This window comes from Dendrobates tinctorius, unplaced genomic scaffold, assembly GCF_039654945.1.
Source record: "Dendrobates tinctorius isolate UK_male_01 unplaced genomic scaffold, ASM3965494v1 ptg000129l, whole genome shotgun sequence".
Classification (NCBI taxonomy): Eukaryota; Metazoa; Chordata; class Amphibia; order Anura; family Dendrobatidae; genus Dendrobates; species Dendrobates tinctorius.
The window spans coordinates 38,800,328-38,826,092 of record NW_027361797.1 but is presented as its reverse complement, the minus strand read 5'-3'; the positions used below and the strand labels follow the sequence as shown (position 1 = coordinate 38,826,092).

General features: G+C 45.0%; 1 protein-coding gene across 2 annotated transcripts in view; it reads left to right on the top strand.

Annotated features, from left to right (window-relative positions):
• LOC141047749 (uncharacterized) overlaps positions 1 to 24,948 on the top strand; it is a 107,887-nt gene extending 82,939 nt beyond the window's left edge. For both annotated transcript variants that reach the window (XM_073543013.1, XM_073543014.1), the window contains exon 3: positions 23,443 to 24,948. In XM_073543013.1, coding sequence (XP_073399114.1) covers positions 23,443 to 24,725 — 1,283 coding nt within the window. In that variant the 3' untranslated portion in view covers positions 24,726 to 24,948. The remainder of the gene's footprint in view (positions 1 to 23,442) is intronic.
• Positions 24,949 to 25,765: the final 817 nt, after the last annotated feature.

The following is a 25,765-nucleotide window of genomic DNA, read 5'->3' as shown; positions in this document are numbered from 1 at the left end:
TCTCCCTTGCTCTTTGCACTGGCCATTGAACCGCTGGCATCGGTTATCATGGAGCATCCAGGAATAGTTGGGTTTCGTGGAGGGAATAGTGAAGAGAAGGTCGCGTTATACGCTGATGACACTTTATTATTTCTTGCTAAAACTTCTGGGTCCCGTCCTATAGCTATAGAAACATTTGGAAAATACTCTGGTCTAAAGATAAGTTGGAGCAAATCAGTTCTACTTCCATTGGGTAATACAGATGAGAATGCTTCGAGTTTAAAAGTGAAATCGGAGTTTAAATATTTAGGCATCAATATATCAGCAAAAATAAATAATGAGAGGTTGAATCTTCATCCAATCATAATTAAATTTAGAGGTAAATTGGGCGCTTGGTCTAAGTTACTGTTGTTGGTTATGGGCTGTGCTAACCTGGCCAAAATGATCTGGATGCCACAATTGCTGTATGTTCTGCACAACTCCCCAGTAAGGATAAATCTGAGGTTTTTCTTTTAAGTCAATCAGGAGTTTAAAAAATTAATATGGGGCAAAGAGACTCAGCGAATTAAGCCGGAAACATTACAAAGAAATAAAACAGTGGGAGGGGGGTTAGGCGTCGGGTTCCTGTCGCTGCACAGCAGGAATCCCGAGCCTTGCATTCGGCGGTCTCCGATTCCTCTTCGGCCACAGAGGAGGCTGCTCAGCAGACTCGTCGATCCAGACGCTCTGCTCAGACCAGCTCTGTAGGTTTGGTTGCTGCTGCCACCACTGGTCCAGCTATAGAAATGCATGCTGGACAGCAGTGAGCTACTTCGGGGACTAAGTCCTCCTTTCGGTCCACTAAGCATGCCCATGGGACGATCTCTCATTGGAGATCGGATGTCACATGCTCAGGTCCTTCTCCAGCACGGATTGGAACATCAGGAAGGTCAGGAAGGTCCCGGAAGGACGCTGCTATAAAAGAGTCACATGGCCGCACAGCCATGCGCTAGTATAGACTCTGATGGCTTCTTGTGTGTGTGATGATGGATGTATGAGACTGGTGACTGAGTTAGGGTTTAGGGAGATAGTCAGCGCCAGTAGTGGCATAGTCTATGGGCCACTGAGCATCCTGCTCTCCACACAAGCATCAGCGCCAGATAGCACCAGTCAGTGCAAGGCACCACTGGACCGCATATGCAGCAGCGCTCCTCACAGCGGCGCCATGCGCAAGTCAAGCGCTCACCTCCCTGCTCAGGGTGGTTAGTGGCGTCCGCTGAACCAGTGCAGTGCGCAAGTGGTGTGACTATATAAATTAGTTCAGGCTTCGCAGTGGCGGTGTCGAACGCTAGTGGGACTAGAGGGACTCTAACCCTGTTTACTTGGGGCAGAGTCCTGTGTCTCTGAACTAGTGTTCACCTTGCCGAGCCCTGTTTGGTTAACAGGCTCAGGCACTTGTGTTCTACGGCTCTGTGCAGTAACAGAGTTCGCTCCTGTACACACAGGGTTAGCAGTTACCCCGCCGGTGTTCAGTCAGTGTCAGTAAAACATCTCTGCACGGTGGACCCCGGGTTGCGAACGCACCTTATTATTATATTTTATTTGGTGCGTTCCGCCAACCTTAACAGAGGACTTGCAGTTCCTTACCCAAGGGTATAATGTGTGGCATCTCAGCTTCAACATATCTGGGGACGGGATGACCCTGGGGGAGGCGGAGCTCGAGCTCAGCGTATGTTGCTGCATCACTATTTCCAATCGGATAAACTCTATGGGGTATTGGAGGCGCATAAGTTTGGGACATTTGGAGGCAAAATACCGAATATGTTGTTATGTCATAAACTTTGGGGGATGGTGAAAAGAAAATAGAAGGTGTTTCACAATTTACTTCATTATGGAACGCTCCATGGCTTCCAAATGTATATCAACTGGTGGGATTTGGCTCCTGGAGCGCCAAGGGTTTTTACAGACTTAATCAAGTGCTGATAGGTGATGTGATTAAGGAATTCTCACAGCTGCAAAGTGAATATGGGTTACCTCCCTCTGAATTCTATAAATACTTACAATTTAGACAAGCAGATCTGGCGGACAGAACTGTTTGGAAAGAGAGGTACCTCGAAACTCGATAATACAGAGAATAGCTAATCTACACAGTTCTTCTGGACTGATCTCATTGCTTTATAACATTCTCAGACATTATATTGACAAACCAGCCGATGTGATCAAAAGAGAAATGGGAGAGTGCAATGGGACCCATAGAGGAAAATCATTGGTCAGATACTGGAAAGAGTTCCACAGCTGTCTTTAAGCGAATCCCATAGACTGTCCTATATATATGTGATACACCAGGTATACAGGACACCTCAATTCTTATTATATATAGTATTTCAGTCAAGCCTCTACGGTCCTAGATGCAAAACTAATATAGCAGATATGTTTCATATGATGTGGAACTGTCCTAACTTGGTGTCCTTTTGGAGGAGTGTTGTAGCGACGATTAACAGGGATTATTCAGTTGATGTAGAGCTTACACCATTAGTATGTATATTGGGATATATTGAAGATCTGTCTATTGAGTGTGGCAAAATTGCGGCAGCACCGTATGCTGATAGCCCAAAAATGGATAGCTGATCAGGAGCCTATGATATCAGAATTAATTCATAAAGTTAACTGGTTAGTAAATTTAGAAAAAGACATATACCTATAAAGAGATGCTATCTCTAAATTTGACAAGATATAGGGTCTATGGATTGATGGCTCTGGTTCGACATCTAGGGAATTGAGGAGATTTCACCTCGGCTTGCTTTGAGCTATGTTTATTTGATGCATCAAATTAAACTTCTTTGAAAATTAATAAAATGTTATTAGTGTTTTCACAAGCTATATGTAATTGGTTTGACTATTGTTACTATGTTAAAATATTTGTTCATCCAATTATACTGGTTTTTCAGAGCCAAGATGTATAAATAACACATGAATAATGTTTCTTATGGTTGGGGGTAGAGAGATGTGTTTCTCCAGTGTTTGTCTGGTTGATGTCGTTTTTCTCTGTGTTAATCTTCATAAAATTCAATAAAAAAAAATTGATGTAAAAAAAAAAAAGAAATACGTTCCTTGCAGCCGCTGGCTTCCAGTCATTGAGGTGGTGCATGAAGCTCTAACAGAGAAATCAAATAAAACATTTGGCATTGTTCGCATATTTTATATGAGAATAAAAATGAACTTTGTTGACAGCGCATCATCTACTATGTGTAAATTCAGGATGTTCTTCAATAATAAAAAAGCCATGAGATAAGGAAATAAATCATCATTGTTTCATCAAACGTGTGACTGGACACACCGCCTCCAGCAGGGCGAATTTAAATGACACACCGCCTCCAGTAGGCGAATTTAAATAATATAACGTGCAGTCGGATACACCGCCTCCAGCAGGCGAATTTCAGTATTACACTAGAATCTGGATACCCCGCCTCCAGCAGGGCGAATTTAAATAATAAAGGGAAACCGATACAATGGAGAGCCCTGCGATAGGGAATGTGGACGTGGAGACCTCCTGCATTCCCCTGAGTCAGTGTCTCTACACTCCTGACAGTCCCTATGCAGGTTCCGCACCTGGCGCCGAGCAGGATACCTAAAAACCCTAGCTCGCCCTGCACCTAGCCCTTTCTAGTGAAATGGACGGTGCAGAAACTAATCCCACCACTGCACTGAAACACACAAAAGGAAAGGTACAAACAGGGATAACACCACTTATAACACTACTTAGCTTTGCTCTGTTGCTCTTGCTCCCAGCAACAGAGTCCAACACAGAATGCAGCTTTCCTCCTGAATAGCTGCTCCTTCATCAAGCTTTGTCAGAGCTGCAAGGAACTCCTCTCTGGCTCCTTCCACACCAGGACTCTGACTGAGCTGCCAGGAACTCTCTCTAGATCCTTCCTCCACCAAGGATGGTTGAAATGACCAATATCACCACCAGTGAGTGAGAACACATGACACCCCTTTATAGTTAAGCCAGAGCAATAACACCTGTTAGTGATTCCCATGTAATAACGCGTGATAACGCTAGCCACCACCGGGGGCAAACTAGAACTAAAAAAACCACTGTGTAATGACCCTAATGGCCACCGGGGGGGCAAAACTAACTTTAAGCAAAGAGCTTAAAGGAAAAAAAAGGTTACTTGTGCTTTTATCTGTCACAATCCAGCATGGATCATGACTAGTGTTGAGCGATACCATTCGATATAGAGAGATATCGGATCGGATTGGATCTGGCCGATCCAAAAAAAGTATCGGGTATCGCCGATTCCGATACCGGAAGTCCCATTCAAGTCAATGGGATAGAAATATCGGAATTAAAAAAAAACCCTTTCTTTCCTTTTAGGTTAATTCTACATGAAGAAAAACAACTAAGAATAATGTAGAATGTATTGGGGGAGGTGGAGGAGACATTAAAGGCATAGAGGTTTAGCCCAATCAAAAGGAATAGCAGGAATATTTTTTTTTTTTTTAAAGACGTTCAGAGTTACAAAGATATTGACTATGTTAACCTTTTTATATTTTGTCAGATATGTTTGTTTCACTACTTCCATGCTCTTCACCTTTTTTTTACTTCTCCCACACTTTTCCCTTCATGATCCTCAGCAGCAGCAGCATCTTTGTCATCAACTTCTTCTTCACCTTCTTCATCTTCTTCTGATTCTTCACTTTCTTCCTATTATTCTTTTTTTTACATTCTTCATATTCTTCTTATTCAACAATTCGTCTTCTTCTTCATCTTCTTCCTATTCTTCTTCTTCATCATATTCTTATTTGTGACAGGCATTCCTGTAATTGTTATCTATAAAAGTTTGAAGATTACACCTTCTGTTCTGCCTGTCACAAAAGATTTCCAACAGGATTTGTCCGCGTTCAGTTTGTCCTGCAGCAGCAGGCATTTTCCAGGGGCACCACGAGGAGGAACGGACTCACCCCCATACACTGCTTAGTCTTCTTCTGCTTATAATTTAGATAATATCTTTTGCTCTGATTTTTAGTCTTATGCTTAAAGTTCTTCTGCTTTTGGTCCTTCTGCTTTTTGTTCTTCTGCTTCTTTGTCTTCTGTCTCTTGTTGTTCAGCATCTTGTTGGTTGTCTTCATGTTCTTTGTCCTCTTGGTCATCTTCTTCAGGGTCATCTTTTTGGTCTTCTTCGGTGTGGTCTTCAGGGTCGTCATCTTCAGGGTCGTCGTCAGGGAGATCCAGAGTGAGAAACAAAAACCATTTCCACAAGCTTGAAATTTGAAAAGTAGCAGAAGGTACAAGAAGGCTGAGGAACTGCCGAGAACCAGCTGACGGTGCTGAAACCCAGAGGGGCAGCAGAAGGTACAAGAGCCGATGGCACTACCGAGGACCAGCTGACGGTGCTGGAACCCGGTTACTAAGCAGGAGGTACCTATGCTAGAAAGCACTACCAAGGACCAGCAGACGTTGCTGGAACTCGGATACCGAGATGGAGGCACCTAGGCCAAAGGCTCTGCTGAGAACCAGCTAACGGTGCTGGAACCCGGAGGGGCAGCAGAAGGTACAAGAGCCAAAGGCACTACCGAGGACCAGCTGACGGTGCTGGAACCCGGTTACTAAGCAGGAGGTACCTGTGCTAGAAAGCACTACCAAGGACCAGCAGACGTTGCTGGAATTCGGATACCGAGATGGAGGCACCTAGGCCAAAGGCTCTGCCGAGAACCAGCTAATGGTGCTGGAACCCGGAGGGGCAGCAGAAGGTACAAGAGCCAAAGGCACTACCGAGGACCAGCTGACGGTGCTGGAACCCAGTTACTAAGCAGGAGGTACCTGTGCTAGAAAGCACTACCAAGGACCAGCAGACGTTGCTGGAATTCGGATACCGAGATGGAGGCACCTAGGCCAAAGGCTCTGCTGAGAACCAGATGACGGTGCTGGAACCCGGATGGGTAGCAGAAAGTACCCCTGAAAAGCAAAGTTGGCATGCCGCAAGCTGGCCGCAGTTACCGAATCCCACAGTCCTACAGGGGGTGCTTGTCCTATTGGCACTACGGAACCAGCCTTTATTACCAGAACCCACAGCCCACATAGGAAGCACCTAAACTGCAGGCACCATAGACTCGGCTAACCCGACCGTAACACGACATGACAACGTTGTGGTGGCAAAGTGACGTTGACACTTCCCGGAAACAGCAGGCAGGGCTGGAACCAGGCTGGGCCGGAGGGAGTACCCGTGCCAAAGTCACTGCCGAGAACCAGCTGACGGTGCTGGAACCCGGAGGGGTAGCAGAAGCTACCAATGAAAAACAAATTTGCAAGGCCGCGAGCCAGCCGCAGTTACCAAAACACACAGTCCTACAGGGGGTGCTTGTCCTATTGGCACTATGGAACCAGCCTTTATTACCAGAACCCGCAGCCCACATAGGAAGCACCTAAACTGCAGGCACCATAGACTCGGCTAACCCGACCGCAACACGACAGGACAATGTAATGGTGGCAAAGTGATGTTGACACTACCCGGAAACAGCAGGCATGCTGGAACCAGGCTGGGAAGGAGGGAGTACCCGTGCCAAAGACACTTCTGAGCAACAACTGGCTGTGTTGAAGCCCAGGATAAATCATGGTGTAGGCTGAGGCCTAATTTCATCAAGTTTAATATCGGTTGTAGACTACTACTGATTTTAACCGTGATCCAATTAGACCTCTGGCTCCACTGTCTCTAGTATTTCCCCAGGCCTCCAACACCGGCCATTGCTGCTCAGAAGTGGCGTCTGCACAATCAACACTTGTTCCTGTGTAATTGGGGTTCAATAATGTCAGCTGATCCCCTGATGTGTGTCCGGCAATGTCTTCTGCTCTGTCCACATTCCCACTACTAGTAATGGGAATGTGGACAGAGTAGGAGACATTGCCGGACACACATCAGGGGATAAACTGATGTTACTGAGCCACAGTAACACAGGAACAAGTGTTGATTGTGCAGACACCACTTCTGAGCAGCAACGGCTCGTGTTGGAGGCCAGGGGAAATACTAGAGACATTGGAGCCAGAGGCCTAATTTGAGTACAGTTAAAAATCAGTAGTAGTGTGAATGTGGAGGCAGCAGTAGATATTGCCGCCCACACAGCAGGGGAGCAGCTGGCGTTACTGCACCCCACTAACACAGGGGCTAGTGTTTTTTTCTGTGCGGACGGCACTTCTGAGCAACAACTGGCTGTGTTGGAGCCCAGGATCAATCATGGAGTAGGCTGAGGCCTACTTGGAGCAAGTTGAAAATATGATCTAGTTTGAAAGTGGAGGCAGCAGGAGATATTGCTGTCCACACAGCGGGGGAGCAGCTGGCGTTACTGCACCCCACTAACACAGGAGCTAGTGTTTTTTTCTGTGCGGACGGCACTTCCGAGCAACAACTGGCTGTGTTGGAGCCCAGGATCAATCATGGAGCAGGCTGAGAACGCATTGAAGCAAGTTTTATATCGGTTGTAGACTAATACTGATTTTAACCGTGCTCCACTTAGGCCTCTGGCTCCACTGTTTCTAGTATTTCCCCTGGTCTCCAACCCCACCAGTTACTGCTCAGAAGTGGCGTCTGCACAATTCACACTTGTTCCTGTGTTACTGGGGGTCAGTCACGTCAGTTAATCCCCTGATGTGTGTCCGGCAATGTCTCCTGCTCTGTCCACATTCCCAATACTAGTAGTGGGAATGTGGACAGAGCTGGAGACATTGCCGGACAAACATCAGAGGATGAACTGATGTGACAGAGCCCCAGTAACACAGGAACAAGTGTGGATTGTGCAGACGCCACTTCAGAGCAGTAACTGGCAGGGATGGAGGCCAGGGGAAATACTAGAGACAGTGGAGCCAGAGGCCTAAGTGGAGCACGGTTAAAAATCAGTAGTAATGTGAATGTGGAGGCAGCAGTAGACTTTGCCGTCCACACAGCAGGGGATCAGCAGACGTTACTGAACCCCACTTACACATTAGCGAGTGTTTATTTCTGTGCATACAGCACTTCTGAGCAACAACTGGCGGTGTTGGAGCCCAGGGACAATCATGGAGTAGGCTGAGGCCTACTTGGAGTCAGTTTAAAATCTGAGGTGTTTTGAATGTGGAGGCAGCAGGAGAGTTTGTCATACACACAGCAGGGGATCAGCTGACGTTACTGAACCCCACTTACACATTGGCGAGTGTTTATTTCTGTGCATACAGCACTTCTGAGCAACAACTGGCAGTGTTGGAGCCCAGGGACAATCATGGAGTAGGCTGAGGCCTACTTGGAGCCAGTTTTAAATCTGAGGGAGTGTGTTTTTTGAGGCAGCAGGAGAGTTTGCCGTACACACAGCAGGGGATCAGCTAACGTTACTGAACCCCACTTACACATTAGCGAGTGTTTATTTCTGTGCATACAGCACTTCTGAGCACCAACTGGTGGTGTTGGAGGCCAGGGACAGTCATTTTGTAGGCTGAGGCCTACTTGGTGGCAGTTTTATATCGGTTGTAGACTACTACTGATTGTCAACGTGCTCCAATTAGGCCTCTGTCTCCACTCTGTTTCTAGTATTTACCCTGACCACCAACACCGCCAGTTGATGCACAGAGTTGCCGTCTGCACAATCCACACTTGTTCCTGTGTTGCTGGGGTTCTGTAATGTCAGCTGATCCCCTGATGTGTGTCTGGCAGTGTCTCCTGCTCTATCCACAATCCCACTGGGAATGTGGACAGCGCAGGAGACATTGCCGGACACACATTGGGGGATCAGCTGACATTACTGAACCCCTGTAACACACGAACAAGGGTGGAATGTGCAGATGGCAACTCTGAGCAGCAACTGGCGGTGTTGGAGGCCAGGGGAAATACTAGAGACAGAGTAGAGACAGAGGCCAAATCAGAGAATGTTTTAAATCAGAGGTAGTTTGAATTTGGAGGCAGCAGGAGACTTTGCCATACACACAGCAGGGGATCAGCAGACGTTACTGAACCCCACTTACACATTAGAGAGTTTTTATTTCTGTGCATACAGCACTTCTGAGCACCAACTGGTGGTGTTGGAGCCCAGGGACAATCATGGAGTAGGCTGAGGCCTACTTGGAGCCAGTTTAAAATCTGAGGTGTTTTGAATGTGGAGGCAGCAGGAGAGTTTGCCATACACACAGCAGGGGATCAGCTGACATTACTGAACCCCACTTACACATTGGTGAGTGTTTATTTCTGTGCATACAGCACTTCTGAGCAACAACTGGCAGTGTTGGAGCCCAGGGACAATCATGGAGTAGGCTGAGGCCTACTTGGAGCCAGTTTAAAATCTGAGGGAGTGTGTTTTTTGAGGCAGCAGGAGAGTTTGCCGTACACACAGCAGGGGATCAGCTGACGTTATTGAACCCCACTTACACATTAGCGAGTGTTTATTTCTGTGCATACAGCACTTCTGAGCACCAACTGGCGGTGTTGGAGCCCAGGGACAGTCATTTTGTAGGCTGAGGCCTACTTGGTGGCAGTTTTATATCGGTTGTAGACTACTACTGATTGTCAACGTGCTCCTTTTAGGCCTCTGTCTCCACTCTGTTTCTAGTATTTACCCTGACCACCAACACCGCCAGTTGATGCACAGAGTTGCCGTCTGCACAATCCACACTTGTTCGTGTGTTGCTGCGGTTCTGTAATGTCAGCTGATCCCCTGATGTGTGTCTGGCAATGTCTCCTGCGCTGTCCACATTCCCACTACTAGTAGTGGGAATGTGGACAGCGCAGGAGACATTGCCGGACACACATCGGGGGATCAGCTGACGTTACTGAACCCCAGTAACACAGGAACAAGTGTGGAATGTGCAGACGGCAACTCTGAGCAGCAACTGGTGGTGTTGGAGGCCAGGGGAAATACTAGAGACAGAGTGGAGACAGAGGCCAAATCAGAGAATGTTTTAAATCAGAGGTAGTTTTAATTTGGAGGCAGCAGGAGACTTTGCCATACACACAGCAGGGGATCAGCTGACTTTACTGAACCCCACTTACACTGTAGCGAGTGTTTTTTTCTGTGTGGACGGCACTTCTGAGCAACAACGGGCGTTGTTGGAGCCCAGGGATTACAGTTCAGGTCAGAGAAACATGAACACAACAGGAGACCTGGATACTGTTGCCAGCCAATTATTTATTCTGGAAGAGTACTGGCAAATTCAGGGGAGATACAGGCCTTGTTCATTTTCAGAAAAGTAAGCCGGTGAACATTATCAGAGGATAGTCGCGTGCGACGGTCTGTTAGTACACCACCTGCAGCACTAAAGACGCGTTCCGATAATACACTGGCAGCAGGGCAAGCCAGCACCTCCAATGCATACTGGCTAAGCTCTGGCCATGTATCCAGCTTAGAGACCCAAAACTTGAAGGGAGAAGAGCCCTCTGGGAGTACACTGACAGGGCAAGACATGTAGTCTGTCACCATCTGACGGAAACATTGCGTCCTGCTGACTGGAGCCGTCTGTGATGGTGTAGCCATTTTTGGCGGGCACACAAAACTTTTCCACATTTGGGCCATACTGGCCTTGCCTTGTCCTGCGGCGCTGCCTCTGCTACCTCTTTGTGCAGAGCTTCCTCCACTGCCTCGACGCACATAGCTGCTTTGAAAAGCACTACCAGCACTGCTGTCGGGTGGAATGGAGAACATGATGGCCTGCACCAGCGTGTCTTGGTACTCCCGCATTTTACGCTCCTGGTTCAACTGTGGTATGAGGCTTTGTAAGTTGTCCCGATAGCGAGGATCTAGGAGGGTGTACACCCAATAATCAGCCGTGTGGAGAATGTGGTCGATGCGCCGGTCGGTTCTCAAGCACTGCAGCATGAAATCAACCATGTGCTGCAGACTGCCAAGTGGAGAAGAAACACTGTCCCCTGCTTGAGGCGTCCTCTCTGCCTGCTCTGCATCACCCCACCCTCACTGTACATACTGACTACTAGAGCCTTGTGTACCTCCCTCCTCTGGAGAGATGTCTTCCTCCTCCATTGACTCCTCCTCCTCCTCAAAAAGTGTCCCCTGCCTAGGCCTTTGTGAGGAACCACGTTGCGCAGACTGTCCAGAAGCAGATGGCATTTGTGACTCCTCATCCTCCACCTCTTCCAAAACCTCATCACTTAGTGCTTGCAATGTTTTTTGAAGCAGGCAGATAAGGGGGACAGTCATGCTGACTAGTGCATCTGCACTGGCCATCCGCGTGGAATCATCGAAGGCCCGCAAAACTTGGCAGATGTCCGTCATAGTGGCCCACTCTGTGGTACTGAAGTGTGACCAGCACACAGTGCGACTTGTTTGCACCTGATGCAGCTGGTACTCCATTAGTGCTGCCTGCAGCTTACACAACTGCTCCAACATATGTAACATTGAATTCCACCTGGTGGGGAGGTCACATATGATGCGATGTTCTGGAAGGCGGAACCGGCGTTGCAGAGCTGCAATGCGCGATCTTGCCATGCTGGAATGCCGCAAGTGAGCGCACTCTATGCGGACCTTGTGCAGCAGTGCATCAAGATCCGGATAGTCCCTCAGAAAGCTCTGCACGACCAAATTGAGCACATGTGCCAGACATGGTATGTGAGTGAGGTTGCCTAGGCCCAGAGTTGCCACCAGATTTTGGCCATTGTCACACACTACCAAGCCTGGCTGGAGATTCGCTGTCCCAAACCACACGTCGCTCTCCTGCTTGATGGCATTCCAGAGCTTCTGCGCTGTGTGGCTTCGATTCCTCAAAGAAATTAATTTCAGGACGGCCTGTTGACGTTTGGCCACGGCTGTGCTCATATCGGTTGTAACAGGCTCCTGCTGCGCTGATTCTGAGGAACTAGAGTAGGAGGAGGACTCAATATGTACAGACTGGATTCCTGCAATCCTTGGAGTTGGCAGAACACGTACAGCGCCACTCTCCAGATCTGTACCCGGCTCCACAACATTGACCCAATGGGCAGTGAGAGAAAGGTATCGTCCCTGTCCATGGTTACTGGTCCACGCATCGGTGGTCAGGTAGACCTTGCTACTGTCATAGCTGTTTTCGTTCTGACCAAAGTCAGTTTCTGCCAGATCACCAGTGAGTCCGAATTGTGAGGTTTTTCGCCCTTTCTGTTGCAAGCGCTTGGAGACAAAGAGACTTCAACACACAAGCCGTGGTCAAATCACTTTATCTGACGTAATGAAATACAAGACATGTTTTTATACCATTTACAACAATATGTGACTCTATGGAGCTCATTTGGCCCCCACCATCACCTCAGGGTCGTACCTTGTTTACAATGTACCCAGAACACGTTGTTGAGAACAAATATGATAACAAGTATAGTTTCCTTGAAGACAGAGACTAGTAGTCTACATAAGAATAATAAGAATAATACATAGCAATATTAGGCAAAAGGCAATTGAAGTCTTAAAAGCATTTAAAGGGATATAAAAGCAAACCATTAACTCTTCTATATCAATTTCCCTCTTTTGTAAATGGTATAACCTTTGCCACAGGGTCAGCTGATGTCCACAAAGGAGCTACTGTCTCATGGGTCTAGTACCCATAAGGGGGCTTCCTACCTGCTTCGCCCATCCACCCTCAGTGTGGACACTCACTTTCCCCATCAGCAATGGCCACCTGGGGTCTATGATACACTACAGAAGGTTCAGCCTTAGATTCTTTTTTTCACACATACATTATTCAGTAGCTTAAGTAATTCATATATTAGCGCTTTTACGGCTACATAAACCAATAAGCAAAACAACAAACTTTGAATACAAGTCTATATAATGCCAAAAATCCATCCTGCAAGGCCATTAAGCCAATTTGCTGGATTTAGGAAAGAGAATATGTTACCCCACCAGGAATCTCTGTTTGCACTGTGTTGTTTTAACCGTTGGTCTCTGAGTTCACCTATTTTGTCTATACTGGCCCTGATCTGGAGATTGCCAGCAGGGTTGATATAATTACAACAGGTGGGACCAATTATCTGACACATTCCTCCTTCTTTTGCGGTCAGGTAATCTACTACTATAGTATGTTGGTTAGTAACTACGATTAATTGTCTCTGTATTGTATTAGTTTCATTAAGAACTTCAAGAATCTGGAAAATCTGATCGTCCAGGTAGTCGGTAGCTTCCACTAATTTATCCCACATTTGGGTTATGAAGGGGTATATTAGCATACTACTGAATATTTTATTTGTTATCCCCTTTTCTACTAGATGCGGCCTACCATTTGGCTTATTGTCTGCAGCCCTTCTATACGAGGTGTGAATTGGAACTGCTGCTGTGTCTATTTTACTATGAGGAACTATGAAAGTGGCTGGTGTCAGTTTAGCAAGAGTGCAGACCCCTCTTATGTCCGGGCTCACCCACCTGTAGGCACGATGTCCGCAAACCAAGAATACTCAGTCAGGGAGAACACAAACGTGACCAGGGGTCTGTATACATTGGTATAAACTCAAAAGTCCTGACCTACTGTAGGCTTATGGGCACACCAAGTATTATTCATTTGTTTTCCACTTACACCAGATGTACATTTACCCCTTTCTTTCCTTATTATTTTACCCGTAGATGATTTACAGCCTTCAACACCATCTTGGTACACCGTATCATTAACCTGTGTTTGATTGCGAGTGTATATGCGGAAGCAATTATTGTCCTCACCACAGGTGTCTGCTCCAGTGTGTTGAAGACTGAACTACAGTCCATCATTAGGAATAGGGTCTGAGTGAGGGATTTCAGTCCTCCTCCTCGCGACCATATTTCCGACATCTGAGTCATATTCCCGCCACCACATTTGTACCTTTAGGCCGCGTTATATTAAACTGAAGCCAGGGATTAGCGGCCCATTCGACTATAGCCAATGAGGTAGATATATCACGAGGCACACCTAGATTGAGTCCAAGTCTCATTGTGTATGCAGTGTGGGGTTAATACCTCCCATGGCTCCAGAGGTAAGGCCAAGTACGGCATAGTCCTTACAGATACAGGGCTGTGTGTACAGATCCAACAGTCCTTCGGTTTCTGTCCTTCCATGTACTTTATAAGAAGAGCATGATGCCGAATAAGTTTGTTGTCCCAGTCAGCATTTAAGAGTTTGTCCTGTGTCTCTGTAGAGTGCAGTAATCCTGTCACTGCCAGCAAGGCGATGAGGAGTACAGTCATTCTGCTGTTGACAGGACCTTCTTGCAGTGACTGGCGTGGATCCAGGTGGGCTTTCCCTCAAGTTTTACTGAAGTGGATGTGGTCAGCTGGACTTGGAAGGGGCCGTCAAATCGTGGGTCCAGGCTGCTTCTCACGTGTCTGCGTATAACCACCCAATCACCTGGATTCAGCTGATGCACATCTGCACTGGCATTAGGATCTGGAATGTATGAGAACACATGTTTATGCACCACATTAAGTCTTTCCTGCAAGGCCTGGACGTAGGCTGTCATAGCACCGTGTTGCATTTGTAGCACCTGTGGGAAGTACAGACGAGTCTTTGGTGCACTACCAACAGGACTTCAGAAGGAGACAAGCCTGTGTTTCTATTTGGAGTGTGTCTGACTGAAAAGAGTGCAAGAGGCAAGCACTCTACCCAGCTCTTTCCTGTGTCTGCCATGGCCTTTTGAATTTTCAGTTTAAGTGTCCCATTTAGTCTTTCCACTTTCCCACTACTTTGTGGCCTATATGGTGTATGAAATGTTTGCTGTACACCCGGGGCCTGCATGACTTCCCTCATTATTTCTCCCATGAAGTGTGTACCCCTATCTGTTTCTGTGGCTTCTGGGACACCATACCTGCAGATCAGTTCTTTCATCAGTTTGTCTGTAGTCATTTTAGCATTTGCACATTTTACCGGATAGGCTTCCGGCCAACCAGAGAAGAGATCTACACATACTAGGATATTTGCATACACTCCTACCTTGGTAGCTGTATGTCGTCAATCTGCAGTCTCTGAAACGGGTAGAGAGGCCTAGGTGTCGCTTTCTTAGTGACTTTTACTGTTTTACCTGGGTTGTGCTGTGCACAGATGAGGCATGATTGTACAAGTTTCGCGGCTGCGTAACTGAAACCAGGAGCGATCCAGAAGGCATCTACCAGGCACACATGTGACTTTTTGAGGTGTGAGTGGGGCCATGTGCTGCTTGCGCCATAATTGGGAACAGGGACTTTGGTGGGCACATTTTATCCTTATTCTCCCATATTCCATTTGAGTTCAACTCAGCTCCCAGTCTCCCCCGGTGTACCTTCTCTGTTTGGGCAGCCTTTTGCTGGAGGGATTTCAGGACATCTAGACCCCATGTGGCTGGAATACGCTGACTCCCCGCCACCGTCCACTGCTCTCTCTAGGCTGCCTTGTGCTATTTTAGCAGCCTCGTTCGCCCTTCTATTGCCCTCTACCTCCACGGAGTCACCTTTGTGTGTGCTTTTACCTTGACAATGCCAACCTGGACTGGTAACATCAATGCCTCCATCAATTGTTTCACCAGCTCTGCATTTTTAATGGGCTTCGAATCTGTGAAAATATTAGCGACTTTACCTGCAGCGGCTCTACACGCCTCAGTGAGTGCCTTCAACTCTGCCTCCTGCGCCGACATGTGAGGAGAGAGTGGTTCCGCTCGGATTACCTCATGTGAGGATACTACTGCATATCCAGTGTAGAATCGTCCATCCTGGTGGTATCTGGGGCCATCTACAAAAAAGAAACTCAAAGTCTGCATTAGGAACAGGTTTTTCATGAACGTGTGCAAACCCAACTGTCTCCTGACTCATCAGTTCTATGCAGACATGTTCATGTGTCATGTCAAAGTATCCTTCCTCACTCACTAATACGGTCACCAATTCCCTCTTTTCTATATCCACAGGAAGGAGGGTGGCTGGATTCAGAACGTTACATCTTTTGAGGGTGACATACTCAGGAATTAGTAGAACACACTCAAGTCGGAGCTGTCTGGCCATAGACAGATGTTTTGGTTGAACTTGTATGAGTATGGCATGGATGTCATGTGGGGAATAGATTGTCAAAAGAAACGTCAGTGTGATCTCACATGCCTTTCCTAGTAGTAGTGCAGCTGCTCCTACCGCACAGACACAATCAATTTTGTGTGAGGTCCCGGGTCTCATGACAAGCAGTCATAAAGTGGTTGGAATATTTGTGAAGCGGACCTTATCCAAGGCCTACTGTAGGTCACTAAACCTAGGAAAGTGCATAGATGCTGATGTGACCTGGATAGAGGGAGATCTTGAATTGCCTGTTTCCTGTCAGGTGTCTGGTACCTTCGGCAATATAATGTTCCAACAAATGTCACCTTTTGTTTGTAATACTGTAATTTGTCACGTGAGACCTTGCAACCCTTAGGGTCATTCACATACTGAAATAGTGCAATCAGCGGATGAGGTGATTGCCACTACTCAAGGATCCCTGCCATTGCTGCTGAATAGATGGCAGGGGATTTATTTCCCCCTTTGTGGGAGGACTGTCCAACAATATTGTTCACCTTTATGAGTAAAGGAAAAAGATACTGACAGTCTGGGTGCAGGGGTACAGAGAAAAATGCACCTGCTAAATCAATGATTGTGAAACATTTTGACATTACTGGGATCTGTGACAGTATTGTGTGTGTGTTAGGGACAATTGAGGTCACACTCACTGTATCATAATTAATAGCCCTTAAGTCATGAACCTTTCTGTAAGTGTCAGCAAACCCTTGAGTCCTTTTTTTCCTAATGGGATACAAAGCGGTGTCAAAGGGGGAAGATCTTTGCAGTCCAGGGGGGGTTTCTTTGCACCAGAACCCCTGCCTTAACATACTCTCTAATATCTCTGCTCGGGGCAATTGATTTGGCTAGGCTCAAGGGGTATTGCTTAAAACAAGGAGGAGTGGTTCCCTTTTTTTTTTTCAATTTAAACATGACAGGGGGGATGGGCAACCGACCCACATCATTTTTCCCCCCTTGCCCAAACAGTGTCTGGCACCTGTCCCATTTCTTCATCCTCAGGCATTTTGGTGTCAGGTGTTAGTTTCACCGCTTTTGTCATATACACCATTACCGCAATCTTACATAAATGTTTATCTGAGAGGGGACTTGCGACTGTAATACCCTCAGGAGAGTACTGTATGATGGCCGGGATCGCACTCAGCACATCTGCTCCCAGTAAATTCATAGGGGTATTGTCACTGACAATAAGTTTTGTAAGTACCACAATTCCAGCACCTCACTGTTTCTATGTCCTTAGGTCCCTTATTACGTCTCCACTTTTTTCCTTGTGCTCCAGCATACATGACAGGTCGTCTTATTGTCCTTGTTTGCTAAACTTCTTTAGCTACCTTAAGGAGGTCTTTTCGGATCTACATATCTCCATTCAGGTTTGGTGTCTCGTAAGTCTTTGTTCATACCGTCAATAAATGCATTCACCAGTATTCTAACATCAATTGGGTTTATGCAAATGTACCCCATGTCTGCCCATTTTCTTAGTGACTCATAGTACGTCTCCCCAGACCGTGCAGATTTATCATCCATGCCCCAAGCCTGATTCTTTGTCACATCTGTGTGTGTCTTAATTATATGTCTTAGTGCGTCACCTGCCTTTAAACTCACCAACCTCTCTAGGTCTGCCCAGGTACACTTATATGTCTGCTGTATTTCCTTTATGTGTCTGTAAAACGGGAATGATTGGTCTTCAGGGTCAGGCAACTGCTTCAACAAAGCTAGCTGGTCAGAGGGGCTCCAGGGATAATACACCTGCATCTTTCTTATTCTAGTCGCACTTCTAGGTCCTGATGGGGTTGGTCGTCTGATGTCTACTGTCAGCTTACTCCTTGAAGGTCAATGTCCCCACTACCCACTATCCACACTATTATGTCAGCTTCTTATGATCTTGTCTGGACAGGATTTAGTGCAACTCGCTTAGGTCAGTAGCACAGGTCACACAAGTAGCTATTCAGTCTGGGTTTGTCTGAGTCTGATCACAGTGTTTACAAGTCCATCTGTTTTGTCTGGGTCTCTGGTTAAATTTTGTCAATCAAAACATTCATAATACACCTTCCATACTGCTGCACATTCATTCTCAAGCATCATTTATTCACTTGCTATTTTCTTCCCTTGTCTGTGCCTTTTTGTACATCCAAACATTCACACTCTGGTATTTTTGCCTTTTTAAATATTGGTCCAACCTGTTTCACTGCTTCCTTTCTTCTCTGTCTTTTACAATTTGCATAGCTGTCTTGGATCTCATTGGGGGCACCGACTGTACACAGAAAAAGTTGCCATGGCTTCAACCTTTTTCTGCCGACCGTTCACCTTTCTTCTGAAATGCCCTCCCCGTGTGCCTGGACCTCTGTCTTACAGGCCACACTTAGCAAGTCAGAGAGAGCCTGCCAAGGTGTAGCAGGAAGGCTCCTTGCCTCTCACCCGGTAGACCTACAGGATGTAGCGGGAAGGCTCTCTGCCTCTCACCCGCTAGATCAGCTGACTAGATAGGAATAGGCCTTTTTCCTTCTAGCCCAGCTCCATGGATTGTGGGAAGGCTACTTCATCTTAGACAGCTCACCTTTCTTCTGAAATGCCCTTCTGTGTGTCTGGACTTCTGTCTTACAGCCCACACATAGCAAGTCAGAGTGAGCCTGCCAAGGTATATCCAGAGGGCTCCTCGCCCTTGCCTCTCACCCACAACAAAAAAACCCGCTGACTAAAGTAAGAAGGCCCAGGTGTGATAGGCCTCTGACCTTCTTTATCAGCCGTACAGTCGACTACCTCCTCTATTGATACACAATTTGCTATACAAATCAATCACACAACTAGAAGTAGGTTCAAACACATTAATGACCAAACAATCACTTACAATGACTAAACAATCACTTATAATGACCAAACAATCACTTACAATTTCCTTCTAAATTAGGCACCATATTTTACTTTTAACTTCCAACTTCAATTAAGTACTGTTGCTTTAAAATGCACAAATCTTTCAGCGAGTACCTTACGGATAGAATTACAGAGAATTTTGAGCACAGCTCACACTCAGCAGAGATAAGAGCGAAGGGAGAAGAAAAACTGCGCAGCGGCATCATTCCCCCCTCCCATCAGAATGCAGCGTCGTCCTTCACCGAATTCCGTAGTTCTTTAGACTTATCAAAATCAATTTCTACAAAGAAACTCAAAATCACGGGATTTCACTGTAAGAGCAGATAACTGTATAATGAGATTAACTGAGACTTGCCCTTTTTCTGGCCAAATGCATTCGGGAAACTTTACAATGTAATGCCACATATAACACGAGCTATATCATTACTCAATTCATTCAGTCTCAGATGTAGATTTGAAATATCTATAACGCATCTGTCCGGGATTCCACCACAACTAGAAAGGTAACAAATCTCTTGACACAAAAATGATGTGTGATGATTCATTCATACGTGCTCATTCAGGGATTTTTTATACTCAATTACTCATCTCTCATCTTATTCAGAGGTTCTCATAGATATATATACAAGGATTCACACAGCCTGACTATCTTGCACTTTGGATTTGATTGACACTTTAACCTACAGCAGTGTCCACTGACACTCTGAGAACACCAAAGTCAACTTCTTAAACAAGAAACATTGAAAACCAGAGCAACCAAAAACCACAGCCTTATACAAATTTACTGGCAATCCAAAATAACCACTGCACAGAGTCTATCCCAGACTTTGTGCTACACAGTACACCAGTACACAACCAGTTAGTATATTAGTATATTGCCAGAACAGTTTAACAGATAATACAGATGACAATTATTATCTTATTACTCTATTATTCAACTCTCATACAGACATACTCACCACTCACTGGTGATGTGGGTTCTTTTGAACCATGTTTGTACAGTCTTACCCAGAGATATGTAGACATCCTTAGAAAGGTTGCAGATGCAGAATCAATGTAAGAATAAATGTTCTCACCTGCTGCAGCCTGGATTCTGCATTTTCAACCTCCCAGGAAGCTCCCACATACGGATTCCGAATAGGCTGGTTTCCACGGTCCCCATTGGGCGTCAAAAACTGTCGTAGCTGCTTTTGTTCTGACCAAGCGTCAGCTGTCCAGATCACCAGTGAGTCCGAATTGTGAGGTTTTTCGCCCTTTCTGTTGCAAGTGCTTGGAGACAAAGAGACTTCAACACACAAGCCGTGGTCAAATCACTTTTTCTGACGTAATGAAATACAAGACATGTTTTTATACCATTTACAACAATATGTGACTCTATGGAGCTCATTTGGCCCCCACCATCACCTCAGGGTCGTACCTTGTTTACAATGTACCCAGAACACATTGTTGAGAACAAATATGATAACAAGTATAGTTTCCTTGAAGACAGATACTAGTATTCTACATAAGAATAATACATACCAATATTAGGCAAAAGGCAATTGAAGTCTTAAAGGCATTTAAAGGGATATAAAAGCAAACCATTTACTCTTCTATATCACTACTGACGGCATTTAGTAGCACATGTTCAGTTTTTCCCTCCACATGCTTTTGCAGGGCAGGGACTACTTGCCTGCTGAAATAAAAGCGGCTGGGCACGGTGTATTGTGGGACTGCCAATGATATGAAGTTCCGGAAGGTGTCAGTCTCCACCAGCTTGAATGACAGCATTTCAAGGGCCAGTAGTTTGGCAATGCCAGCATTCAGAGCCTGTGCTCGGGGATGGTTTGCCGTGTATGGCCGCCTTTTCTCCCATGCCTTCGCTACCGATGGCTGTTGAGTGGCCTGGGAGTGTGAGGATGACTGGGAACATGGTGCAGTGGGTGGAATTTCACTGGGTCTCTGGACAGCAGTGCCAGAGGTTCTTCCATGGCGATCCTGTGAGGAAGCCGAACCAGCTGTGTGTGAGCTGGAGGAAGAGGCCCCAACACGAGCTGAAGAGGTGGTAGGTGGTGCTGTTGGTTGGCCTATGTCTTCAGTGTGTCTGTGTAACTCCACCTCGTGCTTGGCACGCACATGCTTCCACATATTTGTGGTATTGAGGTTGGTCACACTTTTCCCTCTTTTGACTTTCTGATGACACAGCTTGCATTTGACAAAGCAAATGTCATCTGCAATTGTGTCAAAAAAGGCCCACACACTGCAAGTCCTGGGAGCGCCCGTTTTGTGTTTGGGAAGAGGATTGCTCCTCACGGGTGCCGAAGTGGAGGCTACAGGCAACCAAGTCTGCCCCCGCCCTCTCCCTCCTGTTTTGCCCGTTCGGGGAATCTCTTCCTCAGAGCTGCTTCCACCACCTTCCTGTTCCTCATGCCATAATGGGTCAAGGACCTCATCATCGCCTCTCCCCTCTTCAAACACCTGCTTCTCCTGGGTAGTCTCGCCAGCACCGTACGCACCAGAAAGTGGCACCTGAGTCTCATCATCATCAGATGCATACTGAGGTGTGCTGACGATAGGCACTGGCCCACCCGCCTCTTCAGATTCAGAGGGTCAAAGCAGTTGCGCATCACTGCATACTCCCTCTTCTTCACATTCTAGAATGCTTCTTGGTTGGCCACCTCTTTCCAAGCCAACAGATTCTGAAAACAAAAGTAGAGATTGAGATGGCTCCTGTCCAGGGCTCTCTGACTGCCTGGGCAATTTGGCAGGTGGTGAAGAGACAGATGGTTGCTCTTCAGTGCTCTGGCCCTGAGAGGATGTGGAAGTCATTGAAGTCGATGCATTAGCTGCCATCCATCCGACAACGACTTCAGTTTGTTCGTCCCGCAGCAGTGGGGTATGGCGAGGTCCTACAAAGCTGCGCATAAAGGACTGTTGCCTGGTAAAACTGGGGGATGCTGGGTCACTGGTGGCCGCAGCAGGCACAGAATCCCCACGTCCTCTCCCTGCTGAAACTCCACGCCCATGACCATGTGCCTTACTCCCTGCCTTCTTCATGTTGGTAGACTGATAAAGATAGGCAGAAAAGTAAAAAAGGGGGGCTTAGTGTGCTTATTCCTGAACAGCTGGTAACAGGTATAAGAAACACTAGTTTTATTAAGTGTGTGGACTACACTTTAATATAAGCTAATGTGGCCTACACAACTCGAACGTGGAGTGTTTGGTGAACTTTATTTCCTTTTTTTTTTTTTTAACTAAAATGATGTGACCAAAGATGTGAAAGCAATAGTATCACAAACTTTTTGGAGCTATTACAATGCAGGAAGGTAACCTACAATGCAATAGATGAGGCTCCAAAAAATAGGGTAATACTAATCTGGCTGGGCCTGCAGGGCACAAGCCAGCAAAAAGGCTCCTCTATCTACTCCTATATAGTGTTTGCAACCAACCTATGTTGATGGATATGGATGGAAGCACACTAATATAGGAGAAAAAAATCAGGAAAAATGAACAGCAATAAATAAAAAAAAGGACTATGTATGAGGCAGGGATGCACGCTGAGCGGACTACAACCAGTGGTGGCTGCAGAACACACTACAACGTGAGCTGCACTCACACACAGAGACCTCTCAGACAGCCAAAAACAGTGCAGAGAAATGGGCACTAGCACTGAAAGGCTGCTGAAAGGCTCCGCTGTCTACTTCTTTAGTGTTTGCAACCAACGTATATGGATACGGATGGAAGCACACTATATAGGAGAATAAAAAATAAGCAGCAATCTAAGAAAAAAGTGTATGAGGCAGTGACACGCGTGGTGGCCTACAAGCAGATGTGCCTGCAGGACACACTACACAGCGTGAGCTGCACTCACACAGCCCTTGCAGACAGGTGTGAACACTGCTGCTAGGCAAAAGAAAGCTACAGTGGTGGATTATGTAGCCTGGGTAAAGCATAATTTTTTTTGATAATCGCTATCTCGAACTGTCCCTCACAGTCTTCAACAGCAGCCTGTCCCTAACTGAATTCACAGCAGAGTGAACAGAAATGGCGGCTGCGGCGGCTTTTATAGTGCATCATGACATCATTTCAGCAGCCAATCACAGCCATGCCAATAGTTAACATGCCTACATGCCGAACAGGATATGCCCACACTTCTGAGTATTCCCATTGGCTGAATCAAATTGAGCGGGCTCATAGCATTATGGGAACTTCCGATTCCGGTATTCGATATGAAAAAAGTATCGGAACTAAGTATCAGAATTCCGATACAGCGAATATCGGCCGATACCCAATACTTGCGGTATCGGAATGCTCAACACTAATCATGACAGAAAGCTATTAAGCCCCATCACCTTCCTATATCATCAATCACTGCTCATTGATGAAATTATATTCCCCTTGCAGCTGCTCGATTTTATTCTTCAGAAGCAGAGGGCTGTAGCAGTCATCTGTTTGCACTGGCCAATGATTGAGAATGAACATTAGCACAATTGATTCTTTTGTGAAAACTTCACATTATGTAAATTACACTTCAGTCAGTTAATAATAGAACTTTGCTACAAACTTTGCAATTTGTATGTAATTTTTTTATTTTTACTTTTCATAATTTTTTTCATATTTAGATAAATATAAGGTTATTTGACTAAAAAATAACATCAGTTATATTCTTGACAGATGGTCGTGCCAGCAGCTCCAAAATCCAAAAAAGTATTGCACAAGACCCATATGAAGAACATGCCAACATCTCAGACGTGGATCCTTTTAAAGTACAATGTCCTAATTCATCACAGACTGTTAAACCAAATAAAAGACACAGAAGAAGTGTGGAAAATAAAAAAGCTCCCACAAGGAAGAAGCCATTTTCATGTTCAGAATGTGAGAAATGTTTTACTCTAAAATCAACTCTTGTTATACATGAGAGAATTCACACAGGGGAGAAGCCATTTTCATGTTCAGAATGTGAGAAATGTTTTACTCTAAAATCAAGTCTTGTTAGACATGAGAGAAATCACACAGGAGAGAAGTCATTTTCATGTTCAGAATGTGGGAAATGTTTTGCTCGGAAATCACCTCTTGTTAGACATGAGAGAAATCACACAGGAGAGAAGTCATTTTCATGTTCAGAATGTGGGAAATGTTTTACTCTAAAATCAACTCTTGTTATACATGAGAGAATTCACACAGGAGAGAAGTCATTTTCATGTTCAGAATGTGGGAAATGTTTTACAGATAAATCATATTTTGTTAGACATGAGAGAATTCACACAGGAGTGAAGCCATTTTCATGCTCCGTATGTGGGAAATGTTTTACAAATAAATCATATCTTGTTAGACATGAGAGAAATCACACAGGAGAGAAGCCATTTTCATGCTCCGAATGTGGGAAATGTTTTACAGATAAATCATGTCTTGTTACACATGAGAGAATTCACACAGGAGAGAAGCCATTTTCATGTTCAGAATGTGGGAAATGTTTTACAAATAAATCACATCTTGTTATACATGAGAGATTTCACACAGGAGAGAAGCCATTTTCATGCTCCGTATGTGGGAAATGTTTTACAAATAAATCACATCTTGTTACACATGAGAGAATTCACACAGGAGAGAAGCCATTTTCATGTTCAGAATGTGGGAAATGTTTTACAAATAAATCACATCTTGTTACACATGAGAGAATTCACACAGGAGAGAAGCCATTTTCATGCTCCGAATGTGGGAAATGTTTTACAAATAAATCATATCTTGTTATACATGAGAGAAGTCACACAGGAGAGAAGCCATTTTCATGTTCAGAATGTGGGAAATGTTTTACAAATAAATCATCTCTTGTTAGACATGAGAGAAATCACACAGGAGAGAAGCCATTTTCATGTCCTGATTGTGGGATATTTTTTTTATTTAACTCTCAACTTGTTAGACATCAGAGAAATCACATTGGGAAGGAGGCAGCGTAATCCTTTAGTGACCAAACCTAATTTTTGAAATCTGACGTCACTTTTTGCCGTAATAACAATGAAATGTCTCGTATCCCAGTTATTATGAAAATATTTTTTCCCTTATGTTGTACTTTATTTTGGTAATAAATGTAATAAATAAAAATATGCAATATTCCAGCTTTGAATGTTTATACCTGTGAACCGTATAGTTATACTACATTAAAAAAAAAAAAAAAACGTTTACCTTATGTCTTCTATGTCAGTAATTTTTCAAACATCCTTTTATTTTGTTTGAAGGGTTAAAAGTTTAGTAGTTTAATTTTTCATTATTTTAAAGCAATGTTCAGAACTCATTTTTTTTAGGGACATATTCCATTTTGAAGTGACTTTGAGGGGCCAATATATTGGGCATTCCTCTAAAGGGATGCTATTTTAACCCTTTCACCCACATGCCTGTTTTCACCTTTCTGACCGGAACAATTTTTTTAATTTCTGACCAGTGTCACTTTATGAGTTTGTAATTCTGGAATGCTTCAATGGATCCCACTGATTCAGAAACAAACTGACATACAGTGTGGAACGTAAGTATTTGATACACTGCTGATTTTTCAAGTTTTCCTACCTATAAAGAATGGAGAGATCTGTAATTATCGTATTGTTACCTTAAAGAAAAATAGGAGTAATAAGTCCAAATATAAAAAAGGTATAAATTGTCAAACCACAAGTTTCAATTAAATAATTGAAACAACAATAGAGGACTAGAATCAGGTAATGATAGGCTACAGATGTCCTAACACTCAAAAATGTACATACATATACAGTACAGACCAAAACTTTGGACATACCTTCTCATTCAAAGAGTTTTCTTTATTTTCATGACTATGAAAATTGTAGATTCACTCTGAAGGCATCAAAACTATGAATTAACACATGTGGAATTGTATAATTAACAAAAAAGTGCTAAAACAACTGAAAATATGTCTTATATTCCAGGTTCTTCAAAGTAGCCACCTTTTGCGTTGATTACTGCTTTGCACACCCTTGGCATTCTCTTGAAG